The sequence below is a fragment of the Haematobia irritans genome, chromosome 5, assembly GCF_050003625.1.
Source record: "Haematobia irritans isolate KBUSLIRL chromosome 5, ASM5000362v1, whole genome shotgun sequence".
NCBI classification, from domain to species: domain Eukaryota; kingdom Metazoa; phylum Arthropoda; class Insecta; order Diptera; family Muscidae; genus Haematobia; species Haematobia irritans.
The window spans coordinates 98,491,935-98,509,024 of record NC_134401.1 but is presented as its reverse complement, the minus strand read 5'-3'; the positions used below and the strand labels follow the sequence as shown (position 1 = coordinate 98,509,024).

The 17,090-nt window shown below is 33.3% G+C and overlaps 1 protein-coding gene across 1 annotated transcript; it reads left to right on the top strand.

Moving 5' to 3' along the window:
• The first annotated feature begins 7,796 nt into the window (after nucleotides 1-7,796).
• LOC142239077 (uncharacterized) lies at nucleotides 7,797-14,471 on the top strand. Its single transcript, XM_075310840.1, has 3 exons — nucleotides 7,797-8,216; nucleotides 13,997-14,132; nucleotides 14,213-14,471. The coding sequence occupies exons 1-3, from the start codon at nucleotides 7,952-7,954 to the stop codon at nucleotides 14,307-14,309; spliced, it is 498 nt and encodes a 165-aa protein (XP_075166955.1). The 5' UTR covers nucleotides 7,797-7,951; the 3' UTR covers nucleotides 14,310-14,471.
• The last annotated feature ends 2,619 nt before the right edge of the window (nucleotides 14,472-17,090 follow it).

Here is a 17,090-nt window from a genome sequence, read left to right as displayed (position 1 = left end):
GTGGAAGTGAGAAAGATGTGGGGGAATATACAATTAGGCAGAAACAAAATTTTGAGCATTCAGGTCGAAAACCTATGTTGTTATATATATAGCACCTGTTTATTTTCGTAATTCATTATGATTGTAAATATATAAATAAATAAATAAAATTTTGAGCACAATATTGTTTGGGAGAATTTTTTTTAAGCATATAATATTTTTGGGTGCAAAATGCTTCCAAACATATTATATGTTCACATAATAACATATTGTTTTTTGGAAGACTACATTATTGAATTTGGATGCAAAAATACAAAATGTTTGGAACTTAGACTACCCAAACATATATTGTTTAGACCAATATGCTTTCAAACATATTATATATTGGAAGAGATCAAACATATAAATGTTTGGGCAATACCCAAAAATATATATGCTTGAAGCAAAATATGTTTGGGAGTATATGTTACAGAAGCGATTTTTTGTGAGCGTGTAGTAAATTTAGCCAACATTTTAAAAATTTTATTTCTATAGAAAATTTTGTCAAAATTTTAATTCTATAGAAAATTTTGTCAAAATTTTATTTCTATAGAAAATTTTGTCAAAATTATTTTTTCTATAGAAAATTTTGTCAAAATTATTTTTTCTATAGAAAATTTTGTCAACTTTTATTTCTATAGAAAATTTTGTCAAAATTTTATTTCTATAGAAAATTTTGTCAAAATTTTATTTTATAGAAAATTTTATTTCTATGGAAAGTTGTGACAAACTTTATTTTTCTAGAATAATTTATAAAATTTTTATTTCTATAGAAAATTTTGTCAAAATTTTATTTCTGTAGAAAATTTTGTCAAAATTTTATTTCTGTAGAAAATTGTGTCAACATATTATTCCTATAGAAAAAAAATATTTTATTTCCATTTTATTTCTATAGAAAATTTTGTCAAAATTTTATTCCTATAGAAAATTTTGTCAAAATTATTTTTTCTATAGAAAATTTTGTAAACTTTTTTTCTATAAAAAATTTGTCAAAATTTTATTTCTATAGAAAATTTTGTCAAAATTTTATTTTATAGAAAATTTTGTCAAAACTTTATTTTATAGAAAATTTTGTCAAAATTTTATTTCTATGGAAAGTTGTGACAAACTTTATTTTTCTAGAATAATTTATCAAAATTTTATTTCTGTAGAAAATTGTGTCAACATTTTATTCCTATAGAAAAAAATATTTTATTTCCATTTTATTTCTATAGAAAATTTTGTCAAATTTTTATTTCTATAGAAAATTTTGTCAAAATTTTATTCCTATAGAAAATTTTGTCAAAATTATTTTTTCTATAGAAAATTTTGTCAACTTTTATTTCTATAAAAAATTTGTCAAAATTTTATTTCTATAGAAAATTTTGTCAAAATTTTATTTTATAGAAAATTTTGTCAAAATTTTATTTTATGGAAAATTTTGTCAAAATTTTATATTATACAAAATTTTGTAAAAATTTTATTTTATAGAAAATTTTGTCAAAATTTTATTTCTATGGAAAGTTGTGACAAACTTTATTTTTCTAGAATAATTTATCAAATTTTTATTTCTATAGAAAATTTTGTCAAAATTGTATTTCTGTAGAAAATTGTGCCAACATTTTATTCCTATAGAAAAAAAATATGTTATTTCCATAGAAAAATTTTGTCAAATTTTTATATCTATAGAAAATGTTGACAAAAGTTTATTTCTGTAGAAAATTTTCTCAAAATTTTATTTCATTAGAACATTTTTTATTTCTATAGAAAATTTTGTCAAAATTTTATTTCTATAGAAAATTTTGTCAAAATTTTATTTCTATAGAAAATTTTATCGCAATTTTATTTCTGTAGAAAATTTTGTCAAAATTTTATTTCCATAGAAAATTTTGTCAAAATTTTATTTTATAGAAAATTTTGTCAAAACTTTATTTCATTAGAGAATTTTCTCCAAATTTTATTTCTATAGTAAATTTTGTCAAAATTTTATTTCTATAGAAAATTTTGTCAAAATTTTATTTCTATAGAAAATTTTGTCAAAATTTTATTTCTATAGAAAATTTTATCGCAATTTTATTTCTGTAGAAAATTTTCTCAAAATTTTATTTCCATAGAAAATTTTGTCAAAATTTTATTTTATAGAAAATGTTGTCAAAATTTTATTTTATAGAAAATTTTGTCAAAATTTAATTTCTATGGAAAATTTTGACAAATTTTATTTTTCTAGAATAATTTATCAAACTTTTATTTCTATAGAAAATTTTGTCAAAATTTTTTTTCTGTAGAAAATTTTGTCAAAATTTTATTTCTATAGAAAATTTTGTCAACATTTTATTTCTACAGAAAATTTTATTTCTATAGAAAATGTTGCAAAAATGTTATTTATACAGAATATTTTATTTGTATTTTCTGTACGTGTACGAACGTTACCGTACACTTGCAGCACACTATACACACATATACAAAATCCCAGAAGTGGTACTAACCGAAATATTTGAAACAATATTAAAACAAACCATCAACGCACAAGCAACGCATACAGTCAAGCTGTTATATTTATAAAGCACAGTTTTAGTCGCCCAGGATACGGTTGCCACAGTTGGGATATTTACCAAAAATGGCAGATTTTTTTTCCCATTTGGTAGATTTTGCTAAACAAGCTATAGAATTAAAATTTTGACAAAATTTTCTATAAAAACAAAATTTTCTATAGCAATAAAATATTGACAAAATTTCTATAGAAATTAAATTTTTACAAATCTTTTTATACAAATAAAATTTAGAGAAAATTTTATATCGAAATAAAGTGTTGACATAACTTTCATGGAAATAAAATTTTGAGATAATTTTCTATACCAAAAAAAAAAATACAAAATTTTCTATTGAAATAAAATTGTAAAAATTTTATATAGAAATTAATTTTTGACAAAATTTTCGATAGAAATAAAATTGTGAGAAAATTTTCATAGAATTTCTGTAGATATAAAATTTGAGAAAATTTTCTATAGCAATAAATTTTTGGCAAATTTGCAATAGAAATAAAATTTTCTATAGAAATAAAATTTTGACAAAATTTGCAATAGAAATAAAATTTTGAGAAATATTTCTACAATAATAAAATTTTGACGAAATTATCTATAGAAATAAAATTTTGACAAAATTTTCTATAGAAGAAAAATTGTGAAACAAATTTTCTATAGAAATAAAATTTTGAGAAAATTTTCTATAGAAATAAAATTGTAAAAAAAAAAATCTATATAAATAAAATTTCGACAAAATTTTCTATAGAAATAAAATTTTGAAATAAAATTTTGAGAAAATTTTTATAGAAATTTTCTAAAGAAATAAAAATTTGACAAATTTTTCTATAGAACTACAATTTTGACAAAATTTTCAATAGAAATAACATTTTTGCAAAATTTTCTATAGAAGTAAAATTTTGACAAAATTTTCTGTACAAATAAAATTTTGACAAAGTTTTCTATACAAATAAAAGTTTGAGAAAATTTTCTTTAGAAATAAAATTTTGATAAATTTTTCTATAGAAATAAAATGTTGACAAAATTTTCTATAAATTCAATATCTCTTAAAATTTTAGTTTTGGTGTTATTTCAATCAAAATCCGTTGTGAGTAAGATCTTCCACAGTGGCTCAGCGGCCGTTTCCTATCGAGGAAATTGTATCGGAATCTAGAATAAGATGGGCGTTAAATAGCTTTGGACCATTCAAATTCCCCGGACCTGATGGAATTACTCCGGCGGAGTTACAAGCACTGACTGACAAAATTATCTCCTGGTTATCGGCGATATATAAAGGATGGGGCGATATATGGGATGGGGAAGAAGGGAAACAAAAGTCGTTTTCATTCCTAAAGCGGGAAAAGCCTCTTACTCGAGTACGAAGGATTTCCGAGCAATCAGCTTATTCTCATTCCTACTTAAGACTCTGGAGAGGATGATAGATATTTATCTTAGAACTAGCATCGATTCTAGTTTGCTCTCGAAAGGACAGCATGCATACTCGAAGGGCAGGTCTACTGAGACCGTATTACATGAACTAGTCAGCTTTATTGAAAGCTCACTATCTTCCAAAGAATACACAATACCTAAAACCAAAAATTGTGCATTGACTATACACGGCAGTGGTTAGATCTATAATGCTATATGGTGTTGTAGTCTGGTGGCCGGCACTTCACCAGCCAACAAATTTAGACAAAGTTCAGCGTATGGCGTGTTTGTGTATGTCAGGCGCATTCAGCAAGACAGGAACAAATTGTGGGCATTATATATACTCAGACAGTCAACCTGCCATAAACTCTTTGGACTCTGTGTTCCTCAACTCGAAAACGGCCATTGACTGCCGTAAATCTCTCAATGAGATGGATGAGCAGTACAATATTCACTTAATATGGTTGCCTGGTCATAGGAACATACTGGGGAACTGCGAAGCGGATGAGTTGGCGAGGCTAGGGACTACCTTACATATTCCAGGGGAACTAGAATCTGTTGGTATGCCCCTGGCTACCTGTAAGCTCATGCTGTGTGAGAAGACTTTTATGATGGCAAATGTTCGATGGGATAATTGCAAGGGTTGTAACGACACTAAGCATGGTCCCATTTGAACTTAAACCGCACACTAGATATGCTAGTGTTCTCGAGACGTCAGATATCACTCCTGATATCTGATATAACGGGTCGCTGTCTGATAAGCGATTGTATGAGCTGTCATGATGCGGAGGAAAAGGAATCAATTAAACACCTCTTGTGTGAGTGTCCTGCATTTTGTATAAAGCGCAAGCAACTTTTAGGAGCATATAGCTTCAGATTAATATTATTGATATTATTAATTTTTGTTATTGATTTTTGTTTCAATTAAAATTTTTTTTGAATCAATTAAATATTTAATTGAATATTTTTTAAAACTCAATTAAGACTTTAATTGGAAAAATTCTGCTCTTTGCACACAAATTTAATAAAAAACAAGTGTATACGGCCGTAAGTTCGGCCAGGCCGAATCTTATGTACCCTCCACCATGGATTGCGTAGAAACTTCTACGAAAGACTGTCATCCACAATCGAATTACTTGGGTTGTGGTATCTTAAAACTTCTTAACATCGTTTTCTAAATTGTGAGTTAGTCCATACGTGGTATATATTAGACAAAAAAAGTTATGTATAGTTAAGTCTACAAATAATTACGAATTGATATCTACTTTTTGCACGGTACGTAGAGAGCCAGAATTGATATATGGGGGTCGCTTATATGGGGGCTATATACAATTATGAACTTGATATGGACCAATTTTTGTGTGATTGGGGATCGATTTATCTGAGGGCTATATATAACTATAGACCGCTATGGACCTAGTTAGGCATGGTTGTTAACGACCATATACTAGCACAATGTACCAAATTTCAACTCTTGGCGTGGTACATTGGCTCCTCCAGGAGGCTCCAAAACCAAATCTCGGGATCGGTTTATATGAGGCTATTTATGATTATGGACTGATATGGACCACTTTTGGCATGGCTGTTAAATATCATATACTATCACCACGTAACAAATTTCAAGCAGATCGGATGAATTTTGCTTCTCCAAAAGGCACCGGAGGTCAAATCTGGGGATCGGTTTATATGGGAACTATATATAATTAAGGACTGATGGGAACCAATTCTTGCATGGTTGTTGTATACCATATACTAATATCACGTACCAAATTTCAACCGAATGGGAAGAATTTTGCTCTTCCAACGGGCTCTGGATGTCAAATCTGGGGATCGGTTTATATGGGGCCTATATATATTTATGGGCCGATACCGACCAATTTTTGCATGGTAGTTTGAGGCCATATATTAACACCACGTACCAAATTTCACTGAATCAGATGAATTTTGGTCTTCCAAGAGGCTCCGGAGGTCAAATCTGGTGATCGGTTTATATGGGGGCTATATATAATTATGGACCGATGTGGACCAATTTTTGCATGGATATTAGAGACCATATACTAACACCATGCACCAAATTTCAGCCTGATCGGGTGAAATTTGCTTCTCTTAGCGGCCTCGCAAGCCAAATCGGGGGATAGGTTTATACGGGGGCTATATATAGTTATGGACCGATGTGGACCAATTTTTGCATGGTTGTTAGAGACCATATATTAACACCATGTACCAAATTTCAGCCGGATCGGATGAAATTTGCTTCTCTTAGATGCCTCGCAAGCCAAATTCGGGGGTCCGTTTTTATGGGGGCTAATATTTTTTTTTTAATTTGGTAGAATTGTAGTAAAATGTTCTTCAAAATTTAGTAGATTGTATTCGGTACGGGTGGCAACCGTGGCTCACGAGCCTATGTAAAAATACTTTATTTAAAAGACACACTTTCTTACAAACGATGCACCAAATAAAACGCTTGGAAACAGAAATAATGGAATTTTACATATATTCCAAAAATTTCCCAAGCTTTCGCATGTTCGGCATTACATACTACTACATTAGTACACACAAAAAAATATATTATGAATTTTTACATAAATTGGTACATTTTTAATAATTTATGGACTCTTTCATAAAATAGATGTACGTTTACGTAATATATTTTTTGGTAAATATTTGTTGTTATAAATTATTATCTTTTTAATAATGTGCATGGACTCTTTCATACAATTCATGAAACTTTACAAAATATATCCAAAATACTGGTTTTCTCTTAGCATGAGAGAGCCACAATATAGTGTTACTCTCAAAGGTATACAATACAAGCATAGCATACAAACAATACAAGCATACAATACGAGACAAAAAAGACAAACATAGCGTTTTTTAAAGTAACACGTGTCTTTACTGTGTTCGGTTTGTTCAGTCCAGTTTGATTCGCCGTCGAGATCGGAAGATTATTTATTACTGCAAAGGTTGATGAAAAAAGTAACTTTAACCACGTTTCAATTGCTCATGTTTATAACTAAATTAAAATAATCATGTTTATAACTAAATAAAACATAATAAAATTATGTTTTCTTGCTTGCTGGGCTTTAACGGATTTTTGTAATAAATGGGCCTATTATGTATGCAATTAGGGCAAATGAAATGCAAAAGAAAAAAGGAAACGTTACATTTAATGTATGCCGTTTTAATGACTATTATGTAAAAGTACATAATTTTTCAGTATCGTATACTTCATTTATAATATAAAAAATTTCATTAAAATTATGTATTCATCCGTACTCATTCAAAACCAGTATTTTTGTAAATTATGAATCGTTTTCATACAATTTATGAATTCAGTGTTTGGAAAATTTTAAGAACACTATTCATAAAATAAATGTATTATTTTTTTGTGTGTATGTAATGCGTCCTTTAAAAGGTGTCAACGTTTTGCAAAAAAAATCAAAATTTTTTACAGAGAAAAGCTTAACACAAACCATACAAATCTTTGTCAAAAAATCCAATTTTACAAAAGATCTGTCAGCGGATAGATTTGGCAACCCTAGTAGCCAAATCCCAAAATAGTGAAGGAAATGTTGCACATTCTCTATTTTTTGTAAAGGGTACAAAAAAAACGAGTTAGTTACTTAATTTAATCATTTTCCAAACTTTGATCGTCTTTTTGGTGGTACAGTGTAATATTTAAAACTGTTTTAACTGTATAATACGAGTAGTCATTGGTTTTTATATATAAATCTAGTGGGTTGTCATATTGCGGAGAGAAAGGCTAAATTTAAATATTGACCAAAACCACAACAACTGTGGAAACCTAATCATCACCAGTTTTTGTCATATATATGGTACGGTCTAGTACCAGAACATGAAATTCTCATGTCACAGTCCAATTATTTGTGAATAACCAACTCCTCTGACCATGTCACCAAAAGCACTCACTCAACGTTTAATTACAAACTTGTGCAAGGTGACGGATAATTGATTGTTTTTGTTAGAGTTGCGTTGCAATTGGTTGCATGAAAATATTGACTAGAGGAAGCACTAACGAAGTAGAAAACGGACATTGCATTACGATGCCAACAAAACAGGAAATCATAGACATGATGGAAAATCATTTACCGGGAGAAGCGATAAATATTGGTCCCAGCCAGCTGCCACCAGCATATCCAGCATTGGATCAAACTGTCAGTGATCAGCAACAGCCTCTAAATCAGAGCGCGGCAGGAGGAGGAAGTGGAGGGCGCTTAGGCAGTATTTATTCCATAACTCAGGCACCAATTAGTAAGATTTTGGGGAAAAATAATTTTGAATTATAGAGAATCTTTTGTGTCTTCCTTTTTTTTTGTGAACATATCGCTGGCGGTGGGCGATTAACGAAATATTTTGTTGTTATTAAAATTTATCTAAAATAATCCATTAATGCTTTAATATACAGAAAATAGGCAAAGGTTCTTAAGGTCCACCGGAACATTTTTTCAAAAACCATAGGGAAAATTCGTCTATAAGTCCAAAGTCTGGGTCTGAAGGAAGAAAGGTAGTGTAGATATTGGTAAGCCCAGAAAAAAATTGAACACCTCTTTTGAAGATAGCCGAATACTTTCAACTGAAAAGCTGGCCGGATAGTTAAATTGTCTGTCTTTTTTGGGCGTGGTGCTAAGGCTATCCCTAAACTTAAATCGTATAAAGATCTGAAAGTTCCAGATAGCGAAGCTGTAAAGAATTTGGAAGCGAACAACGAGCTTAAGATTTAAAGTCTCATTTAAGAACAAAAAAATACTCCTCCATAATGGATAATGAAACCTACATATTGGAAGATTTTATGGAACTTTAAGGTGTATGGCTTGAGCATTTGGTACTGTAGAATATAAAAAATCAAGCAACATTTCCCAAGAAAATTTTTGTAAAGAAAGTGAGCATCAAATTTAAAAACCAATTTTATAAATAAAAGTACTCCTGCATGGGTGATGGATGCCACCTGGTCAAGACTTCCATTTGATTAACGCACATGGTAATATAGAGATACAATATGGATCAAAAAGTAAAAAGAAATTCCCAAAAACCAAACAAAATTCCTTGTATGACAAACAAGCAGTTAGGGTAAGCAAAGTCATAAATATTTAACAGACGAAATAAAGAGTACACGACTTCTTAATGTCAGACGTTTATCAACCAAAAGATAGCCGACTGGAGCGACCGATCGCCGACCAGTGATCTTTCATCCCTCTCCCACTTCATGTTGCCCAGAGGATGTTCCAGGACATCATCAACGCAGCAGTCGATCGCTTCATACTCGCTGGTCTAGAAATTGCTATGATAGTCGAAGAGCACAAGAAGAAGAAGTTGAAATCTGCACTAAGATTCCTCTCGAATCCGGTGATGATGATTCCTCTCGAGGGGTGATGGGATCTCAGTCACCTTTGGCGACGAAGAGATGCGCCAGGTTTTTCTACCAACAAATTGTTGAGCATCCCGAGAGTGATAGACCGAAAAGCCATTCTTCGCATTCGTGGTATCCGAGCCAGCGACACTCCACGATTTATCCCAGCCGATGTAAAATTTTTAACAGACGAAACAACACGTAGACGATTTCACAGCTTCTTAATGCCGAACGTTTATCAAACAAAATAAAGCCAACTGGGACGGCTTTAACGAACACACCGAGTGTCGTCTCTGTGAGCTTCCGCGTGAGTAGAAATCCGATCTTCGCATTCGTGATGTCCAAACCAGCAATACTCGGCAATTTATCCCAGCCGAAGTAAAATTTTTAACGGGCGAAGAAACACGTAGGACTCGCAGACGAAGCAGCAGGACTCGCAGACGAACGTAATGAGTACCGACGTGCTAAACCTACTAGTAGCACCTGAATAAATGTATCCTAGGGACAGGTAAGATGTGATCGACAGTAAGAGACCTCTCGAGTAGAGATGTGCGCGTGACTTAAATTTCACTCACGCACATTCACGAAACAAAATATTTATTCACGCACGCTCACGCTCGATATGTGTGGTAGCCAATCCCATTCACGCACATTCACGAAATGAAGACCCGTACTCACGCACGAACTACTTTTAAAGACTCACGTTCACTCACGATTCACGACAATTCACGTGATTCACGACAAATTCACGAGACTCACGATGGTTTCCAAAGGAAATCAGCAAAGGTAACAAAATTCAAAAATAGAATACAGTTCGAGAGCAAAATTAATTTCAGTTAACATACGAGTGTGAATTAAATCTTGATTATTTTCGTGAGCGTGATTTTGCCGGAATTTTATTCATGCACATTCAGGAACCGATTTTATTTCTCAAGCACGCTCACGCACGACATATTTATTGTAGTCCCATTCACGCGAGTTACTTTGGATTTTGTTCGCGACTCACGTGATTCATGCGTGAATCACGCGTGTCACGAGAATTTCGTGTCACGCGCACACTTCTACTCTCGAACTCAACTACAATGCATGATAGGTTCCCAGTCACATTTTGTGACGTGACGGTGACTGATCCGAAGAGATGCGCTCTCACATTCTTAGTCTGCCAGCTAGCGAAATTTACACCACCACAGTTACCAATTTTATCAACAGCGCAAAACAATCGAAGGAGCTAAACCCCAACACCATTAGCACAGCTACTGCATGCTAATGCTGGAACAGACTCCTCACTTTGTCCTTGAAATCACTCATTATACTCGATGTCTCGAAAATGGGAAGGTTGCTCGAGCAATGGTGAGTCGTGCAGATTGATTTCCACTTTCTCGTCAGTTTCCAAGCCACTTGAGGCACTAATTCTCCCCAGCCTTGTGGAGAATTTTCCAGTTGATAGCCATGAACATGGATTCCGTAAAGTACATAGCACCAAAACCGACTTACATGTCATTAAACATACAGAAATAAGGGACTCAAACAGTCCAAGACGTGTCACAGGACGGGCATCGTGGCGTTTGACCTATCGAAGACTTGCGATACGAATAATATAGATCTGTTAGAACGCTGCCCTTACAGCGAGAGGATGTCTCCATAGTACACCACTAGATTATCTGACGTTACAGTGACAGTATATCCCTGCAGTGCACCCCCCAATCATCTTTATGTGGAGACCAAGATGCTCCCGGTACTTAGCCAGAATTATATTGTATCGAAACAGTATCTCCTGGGCTAGTATCGCCCACCCTATCCAAACCACCATCTTATGGACAGATGTAGCGTTACAAAAGAGAGTCTTTGGATCAATCAGCATACCAGGCAGGTCTGAATAGGATTCGTGAAAAGCTACAAGATTAATCCTGATCGAAGGACCGTCAATCACCGTGCAGAAATGGTTAGGTTAGGTTAGGTTAGGTTAGGTATAGTGGCAGCTCGATGTATCAGGCTCACTTAGACTATTCAGTCCATTGTGGTACCACATTGGTGAACTTCTCTCTTATCACTGAGTGCTGCCCGATTCCATGTTAAGCTCAATGACAAGGGACCGCCTTTTTATAGCCGAGTCCGAACGGCGTTCCACATTGCAGTGAAACCACATAGAGAAGATTTGAAACCCTCAGAAATATCACCAGCATTACTGAGGAGGGAAAAACCACCGCTGAAAAACTTTTTGGTGTTCGGTCGAAGCAGGAATCGTACCCACGACCTTGTGTATGCAAGGCGGGCATGCTAACCATTTCACCACGGTGGCTCCCTACAGCAATGGTTAGTATGTGCACGTTGCATACACACAAAAAAAAAATTTCAGCGGATGATTATCCCCTATTATTACTGAGAGGGGATAACCATTCGAACTCGGCTATAAATAGGAGGTCACTTGTCATTGTCGGGCAGCACTCAGTGATAGGAGAGAAATTCACCACTGGACTGAATAGTCTAATGGTGTTTTATTTTCTGAAAAAAGTGCTTTGCCTCCATTTTGTCTGTACAGAATGCGAATTTTTAAAATGTTTCCAGCAACCTAAAAATATGCTATCATTTCGGCGGGCAAAAAATAATTGAAAGGAGCAACAGGGTAATCGAAGCACTCTCGTTTGTCGGCAGTGCTGAAAATGCCCGCAATTTGCCTCTATGCGTGGCACTATTTTCACAAGAGAATTCGAAGCTCTTCGCACTTTTGCCCGTTTGTTTTAGAAAAGAACCGAAAAAGTTAATTTTCCAGGCAAAATGCAAAAAAGTGCGTATTTTTACAAGAAAAGAAAACACCATAAGTGAGTCTGAAATATCGGGATGCCACTATACCTAACCTAACTTAACAACTCATTACACCAGAGGAAGCTAAATTTTTTCGGTCAAGGAAACTTTCTGATCAAAGCAATATTTTGCATATTCGTATTATGATTACTTCATATCACTACATTTGGTGTTTAAGCCCAAATCAGGGAATCTCTTTTCTATTACAGTTAGATACGAGCATTCTTGAACAAAGAAGACAAAAGACATTTGTTTGTTTGGAGTTATTGGAGAGAAATTTCCAGACACAAATCTATAGACTCCTAACAGGTTGGCTGATAAGTCCCCGGTCTGACACATAGATGACATCGCTAGTATTAAATGCATATTATTTTTATATAGTACCAACCTTCAAATGATTCGTGTCAAAATTTGATGTCTTTAAGTCAATTAATTTGTGAGATAGAGCGTCTTTTGTGAAGCAACTTTTGTTATTGTGAAAAAAACGGAAAAAAAGGAATTTCGTGTTTTGATAAAATACTGTTTTCTAAAGGGAAAAAATACGATGGAAGCAAAAACTTGGCTTGATAATGAATTTCCGGACTCTGCCCCAGTGAAATCAACAATAATTGATTGATATGCAAAATTCAAGCGTGGTGAAATGAGCACGGAGGACGGTGAACGTAGTGGACGCCCGAAAGAGGGGGTTATCGACGAAAACATCAAAAAAATCCACAAAATTATTTTGAATGACCGTAAAATGAAGTTGATCGAGATAGCAGAGGCCTTAAAGATATCAAAGGAACGTATTGGTCATATCATTCATCAATATTTGGATATGCGGAAGTTCTGTGCAAAATGGGTGCCGCGCGAGCTCACATTTGACCAAAAACAACAACGTGTTGATGATTCTGAGCGGTGTTTGCAGCTGTTAACTCGTAATACACCCGAGTTTTTCCGTCGATATGTGACAATGGTTGAAACATGGCTCCATCACTACACTCCTGAGTCCAATGGACAGTCGGCTGAGTGGACAGCGACCGGTGAACCGTCTCCGAAGCGTGGAAAGACTCAAAAGTCCGCTGGCAAAGTAGTGGCCTCTGTTTTTTAGGATGCGCATGGAATAATTTTTATCGATTATCTTGAGAAGGGAAAAACCATCAACAGTGACTATTATATGGCGTTATTGGAGCGTTTGAAGGTCGAAATCGCGGCAAAACGGCCGCATATGAAGAAGAAGAAGAAGTCTTGTTCCACCAAGACAACGCACCGTGCCACAAGTCATTGAGAACGATGGCAAAAATTCATGAATTGGGCTTCGAATTGCTTCCCCACCCACCGTATTCTCCAGATCTGGCCCCCAGCGACTTTTTCTTGTTCTCAGACCTCAAAAGGATGCTCGCAGGGAAAAAATTTGGTTGCAATGAACAGGTTATCACCGAATTTGAGGCCTATTTTGAGGCAAAACCGAAGGAGTACTACCAAAATGGTATCAAAAAATTGGAAGGTCGTTATAATCGTTGTATCGCTCTTGACGGGAACTATGTTGAATAATAAAACGAATTTTGACAAAAAAATGTGTTTTTCTTTGTTAGACCGGGGACTTATCAGCCAACCCGTTAGCTTCACATGTTTTAGAACTGACTTAAAAGCATTCCCATAGCCTTTAGTATATATCTGGCGGGGGAGAGTTGATTTATTCTTACTTCTAAAATATAACGTATTTCCCTTCCTAAATGGAACCATCTTCGAGAATATATTAACGCAATTTTCACAATTGTAAACATTAAAATAGTTCATTCAGTTTCATTCTCTGCAACTTCGCCTACCGCCAATCGCTATGAATGTGCTCAGTTACTTCAAAAGATTGAATCATCATATAAATTTGAAAATTTCTTTACAGATCATCCACCAGCCCAATTTGGAGCTCGCCCTCATTTAGCCTATTGTCCATCGTGTCGGTCACAAGCCCTTACCCGTGTCGAATACGAAGCAACTCTGATGACCCATATCATTGCTGCAATCTTATGCTGTACAACGTAAGTTTTGCACTCGATTATGATCCATTGTAGATCCTCTATTTGAGCATTATTTTTTTTCAAATCTTCTCCCTAAACAGATGCTCCTGTTGTTTGCCTTATCTTTTTGATAATTGCAAAAGTGCCCGTCATTATTGCCCTCAGTGTGAATCATACTTGGGATCTCAGGTTAAATAGTGGAATCATGGGATGCTGTGTGGATAGTAAATAAATTTTTTGTGATACAAGCTTTTATAGATTTCACGTACACGCATACATATAGAGGGGTGAACCGAGTGGAGTGACGCAGATCAGAGCGTTGTTTTTGTTAAATAAATATGTCAAGAAATTTTAGTGTAATTTATGACATCTGATATCACATGGGATTTGACAAAGATACAAATTAGAATTCGTTTAAAAGAGTGAAGCCTAATTTCGTATAACTTCTACTAGATACTAATGTACAAGGGGGCAGTGTTACCGTTGCCCCACTTTAATGGAAGTTGGGCTATTTTTTTTTTCATGCATTACCACTAAATACCATACATTTTACATAGTTGTGCCCCATTTGTATACTGTTGTGCAACTTTTTTTAATTACCCAGCAAAACAAGCCTCGCCAAAAAAGTAATGAAAATGTTCTTTTTGGAATTTAACACGGGCTTGTCATGGGACGGATGTCCACCATTTCAAAAGCCTTTGCACTGAATTTGCATTACTTCTTAATGTGCGATCCGAATTCAGTGTTTTGGAAGTGAATTAAAAAAATGTTGTGATATTTTGCCAAATAAATAATATTTATAAGTTCTTATGATTTGTAATGCCTTCTAACGTAACCATTCTCAATTTTCCTGAATGGGTTTAGCATTTTTTTTTCGATATAATTGGTACCATTTAATTAATTCTTACTCTGTTTTTAACCTATTTCAAACAGTTAAAATTACCCGGAGGACATTTTTAAAAGTGATTATAAATTTGTGCTTTTGAATCGACTTCCAAAAACTTTGGCTGGGTATTTCTTACTATTTTTTGCAAACTGTGACTTTTGCGACATACATTTACGACTGTGTAATACGCATGCCGCAGAAGTCGTATATCTAATGTAGAAACCCTAATTTTAAATAAAAGAAATTATGAACATTTTTCAATTTAAATTAATTTGGTGTCCCGTGACAAAATTATCTATAGAAATAAAATTTTGCTAAAATTTTCCATAGAAATAAAATTTTGACAAAACATTTTCTACAGAAATAACAAATGTTGACAAAATTTTATATATAAATAAAATTTTGACAAAATTTTCTATAGAAATAATATTTTGAAAAAATATAAATAAAACAAATAAAATATTGAATAAATTTTCTATACAAATAAAATATTGACAAAATATTCCATAGACATAAAATGTTGACAAAATTTTCTTTTGAAATAAAATTTTGACAAAATTTTCTATAGAAGTCAAATTTTGAAAAAATTTTCTATAGAAATAAAATTTTGACAAAATTTTCTATAGCAAAAAAAAATTGACAAAATTTTCTATAGAATTACAATTTTGAAAAAATTTTTCTATGGAATTACAGTTTTTACAAAATTTTCTATGGAAATGCAATTTTGCGAAACATTTCTATAGAAATAAACAAGTAAGGAAAGTCTAAAGTCGGACGGGACCGACTATATTATACCCTGCAACACTTTGTAGATCTAAATTTTCGATACCATATCAAATCCGTCAAATGTTGTGGGCGACTATATATATAAATGTTTGTCCCAAATACATACATTTAAATTTCACTCGATCTGGACAGAATTTGATAGACTTCTACAAAATCTATAGACTCAAAATTTAAGTCGGCTAATGCACTAGGGTGGAACACAATGGTAGTAAAAACAAGTATATACGGCCGTAAGTTCGGCCAGGCCGAAGCTTATGTACCCTCCATCATGGATTTCGTAGAAACTTCTTCTAAACACTGCCATCCAGAATCGAATTACTTAAGTTGCGGTAACGCTTGCCGATGGCAAGGTATCTTAAAACCTCCTAACACCATCTTCTAAATTGTATGTAAGTCCATACGTGGTATATATTAAATCAAAAAAGATCGATCCAATATGTATATAATTCAGTTTGACAAAGTAGACATAAAATTTTGACAAAATTTTGTACAGAAATAAAATTTTAACAAAATTTTTTATAGAAATAAAATTTTGAAAAAAAAAATTTTCTATAAAAATAAAAATTTTGACAAAATTTTCTATAGAAAGAAAATTTTGACAAAAATTTCTACAGAAATAACATTTTAACAAAATTTTCTATAGAAATAAAATCTTGGTAGATTATTTTTGACTCGAGTGGCAACCATGATTATGAACCGAATAAAATTTGAACAAAATTTTCTATAGAAATAAAATATTGACAATGATGAAAATTTTACTATGAACCGATATAGACAAATTTTTGTGTGATTGGACCAATTTGGTATGGTTGTTAACGACCATATACTAACACCACGTTCCTAATTTGAACCGGATCGGATGAATTTTGCTCCTCCAAGAGGCTCCGTAGGTCAAATCTGGAGAATGTTTTATATGGGGGCTATATATAACTATGGACCGATATGGACCAATTCTGGCACGTTTGTTAAAGATCATATACTAACACCATGTTCCAAATTACAACCGGATTGGATGAAATTTGCTTCTCTTGGAGACTTCGCAAGCCAAATCTGGGGATCGGTTTATATGGGGGCTATATATAATTATGAACCGATGTGGACCAATTTTTGCATGGTTGTTAGAGACCATATACCAATATCATGTACCAAATTTCAGGTGGATCGGATGAAATTTGCTTCTCTTTGAGGCTCCGCAACCCAAATCTGGGGATCGGTTTATATGGGGGCTATATATAATTATGGACCGATGTGAACCAATTTTTGCACGGTTGTTAAAGACCATATACCAACATCATGCACCAAATTTC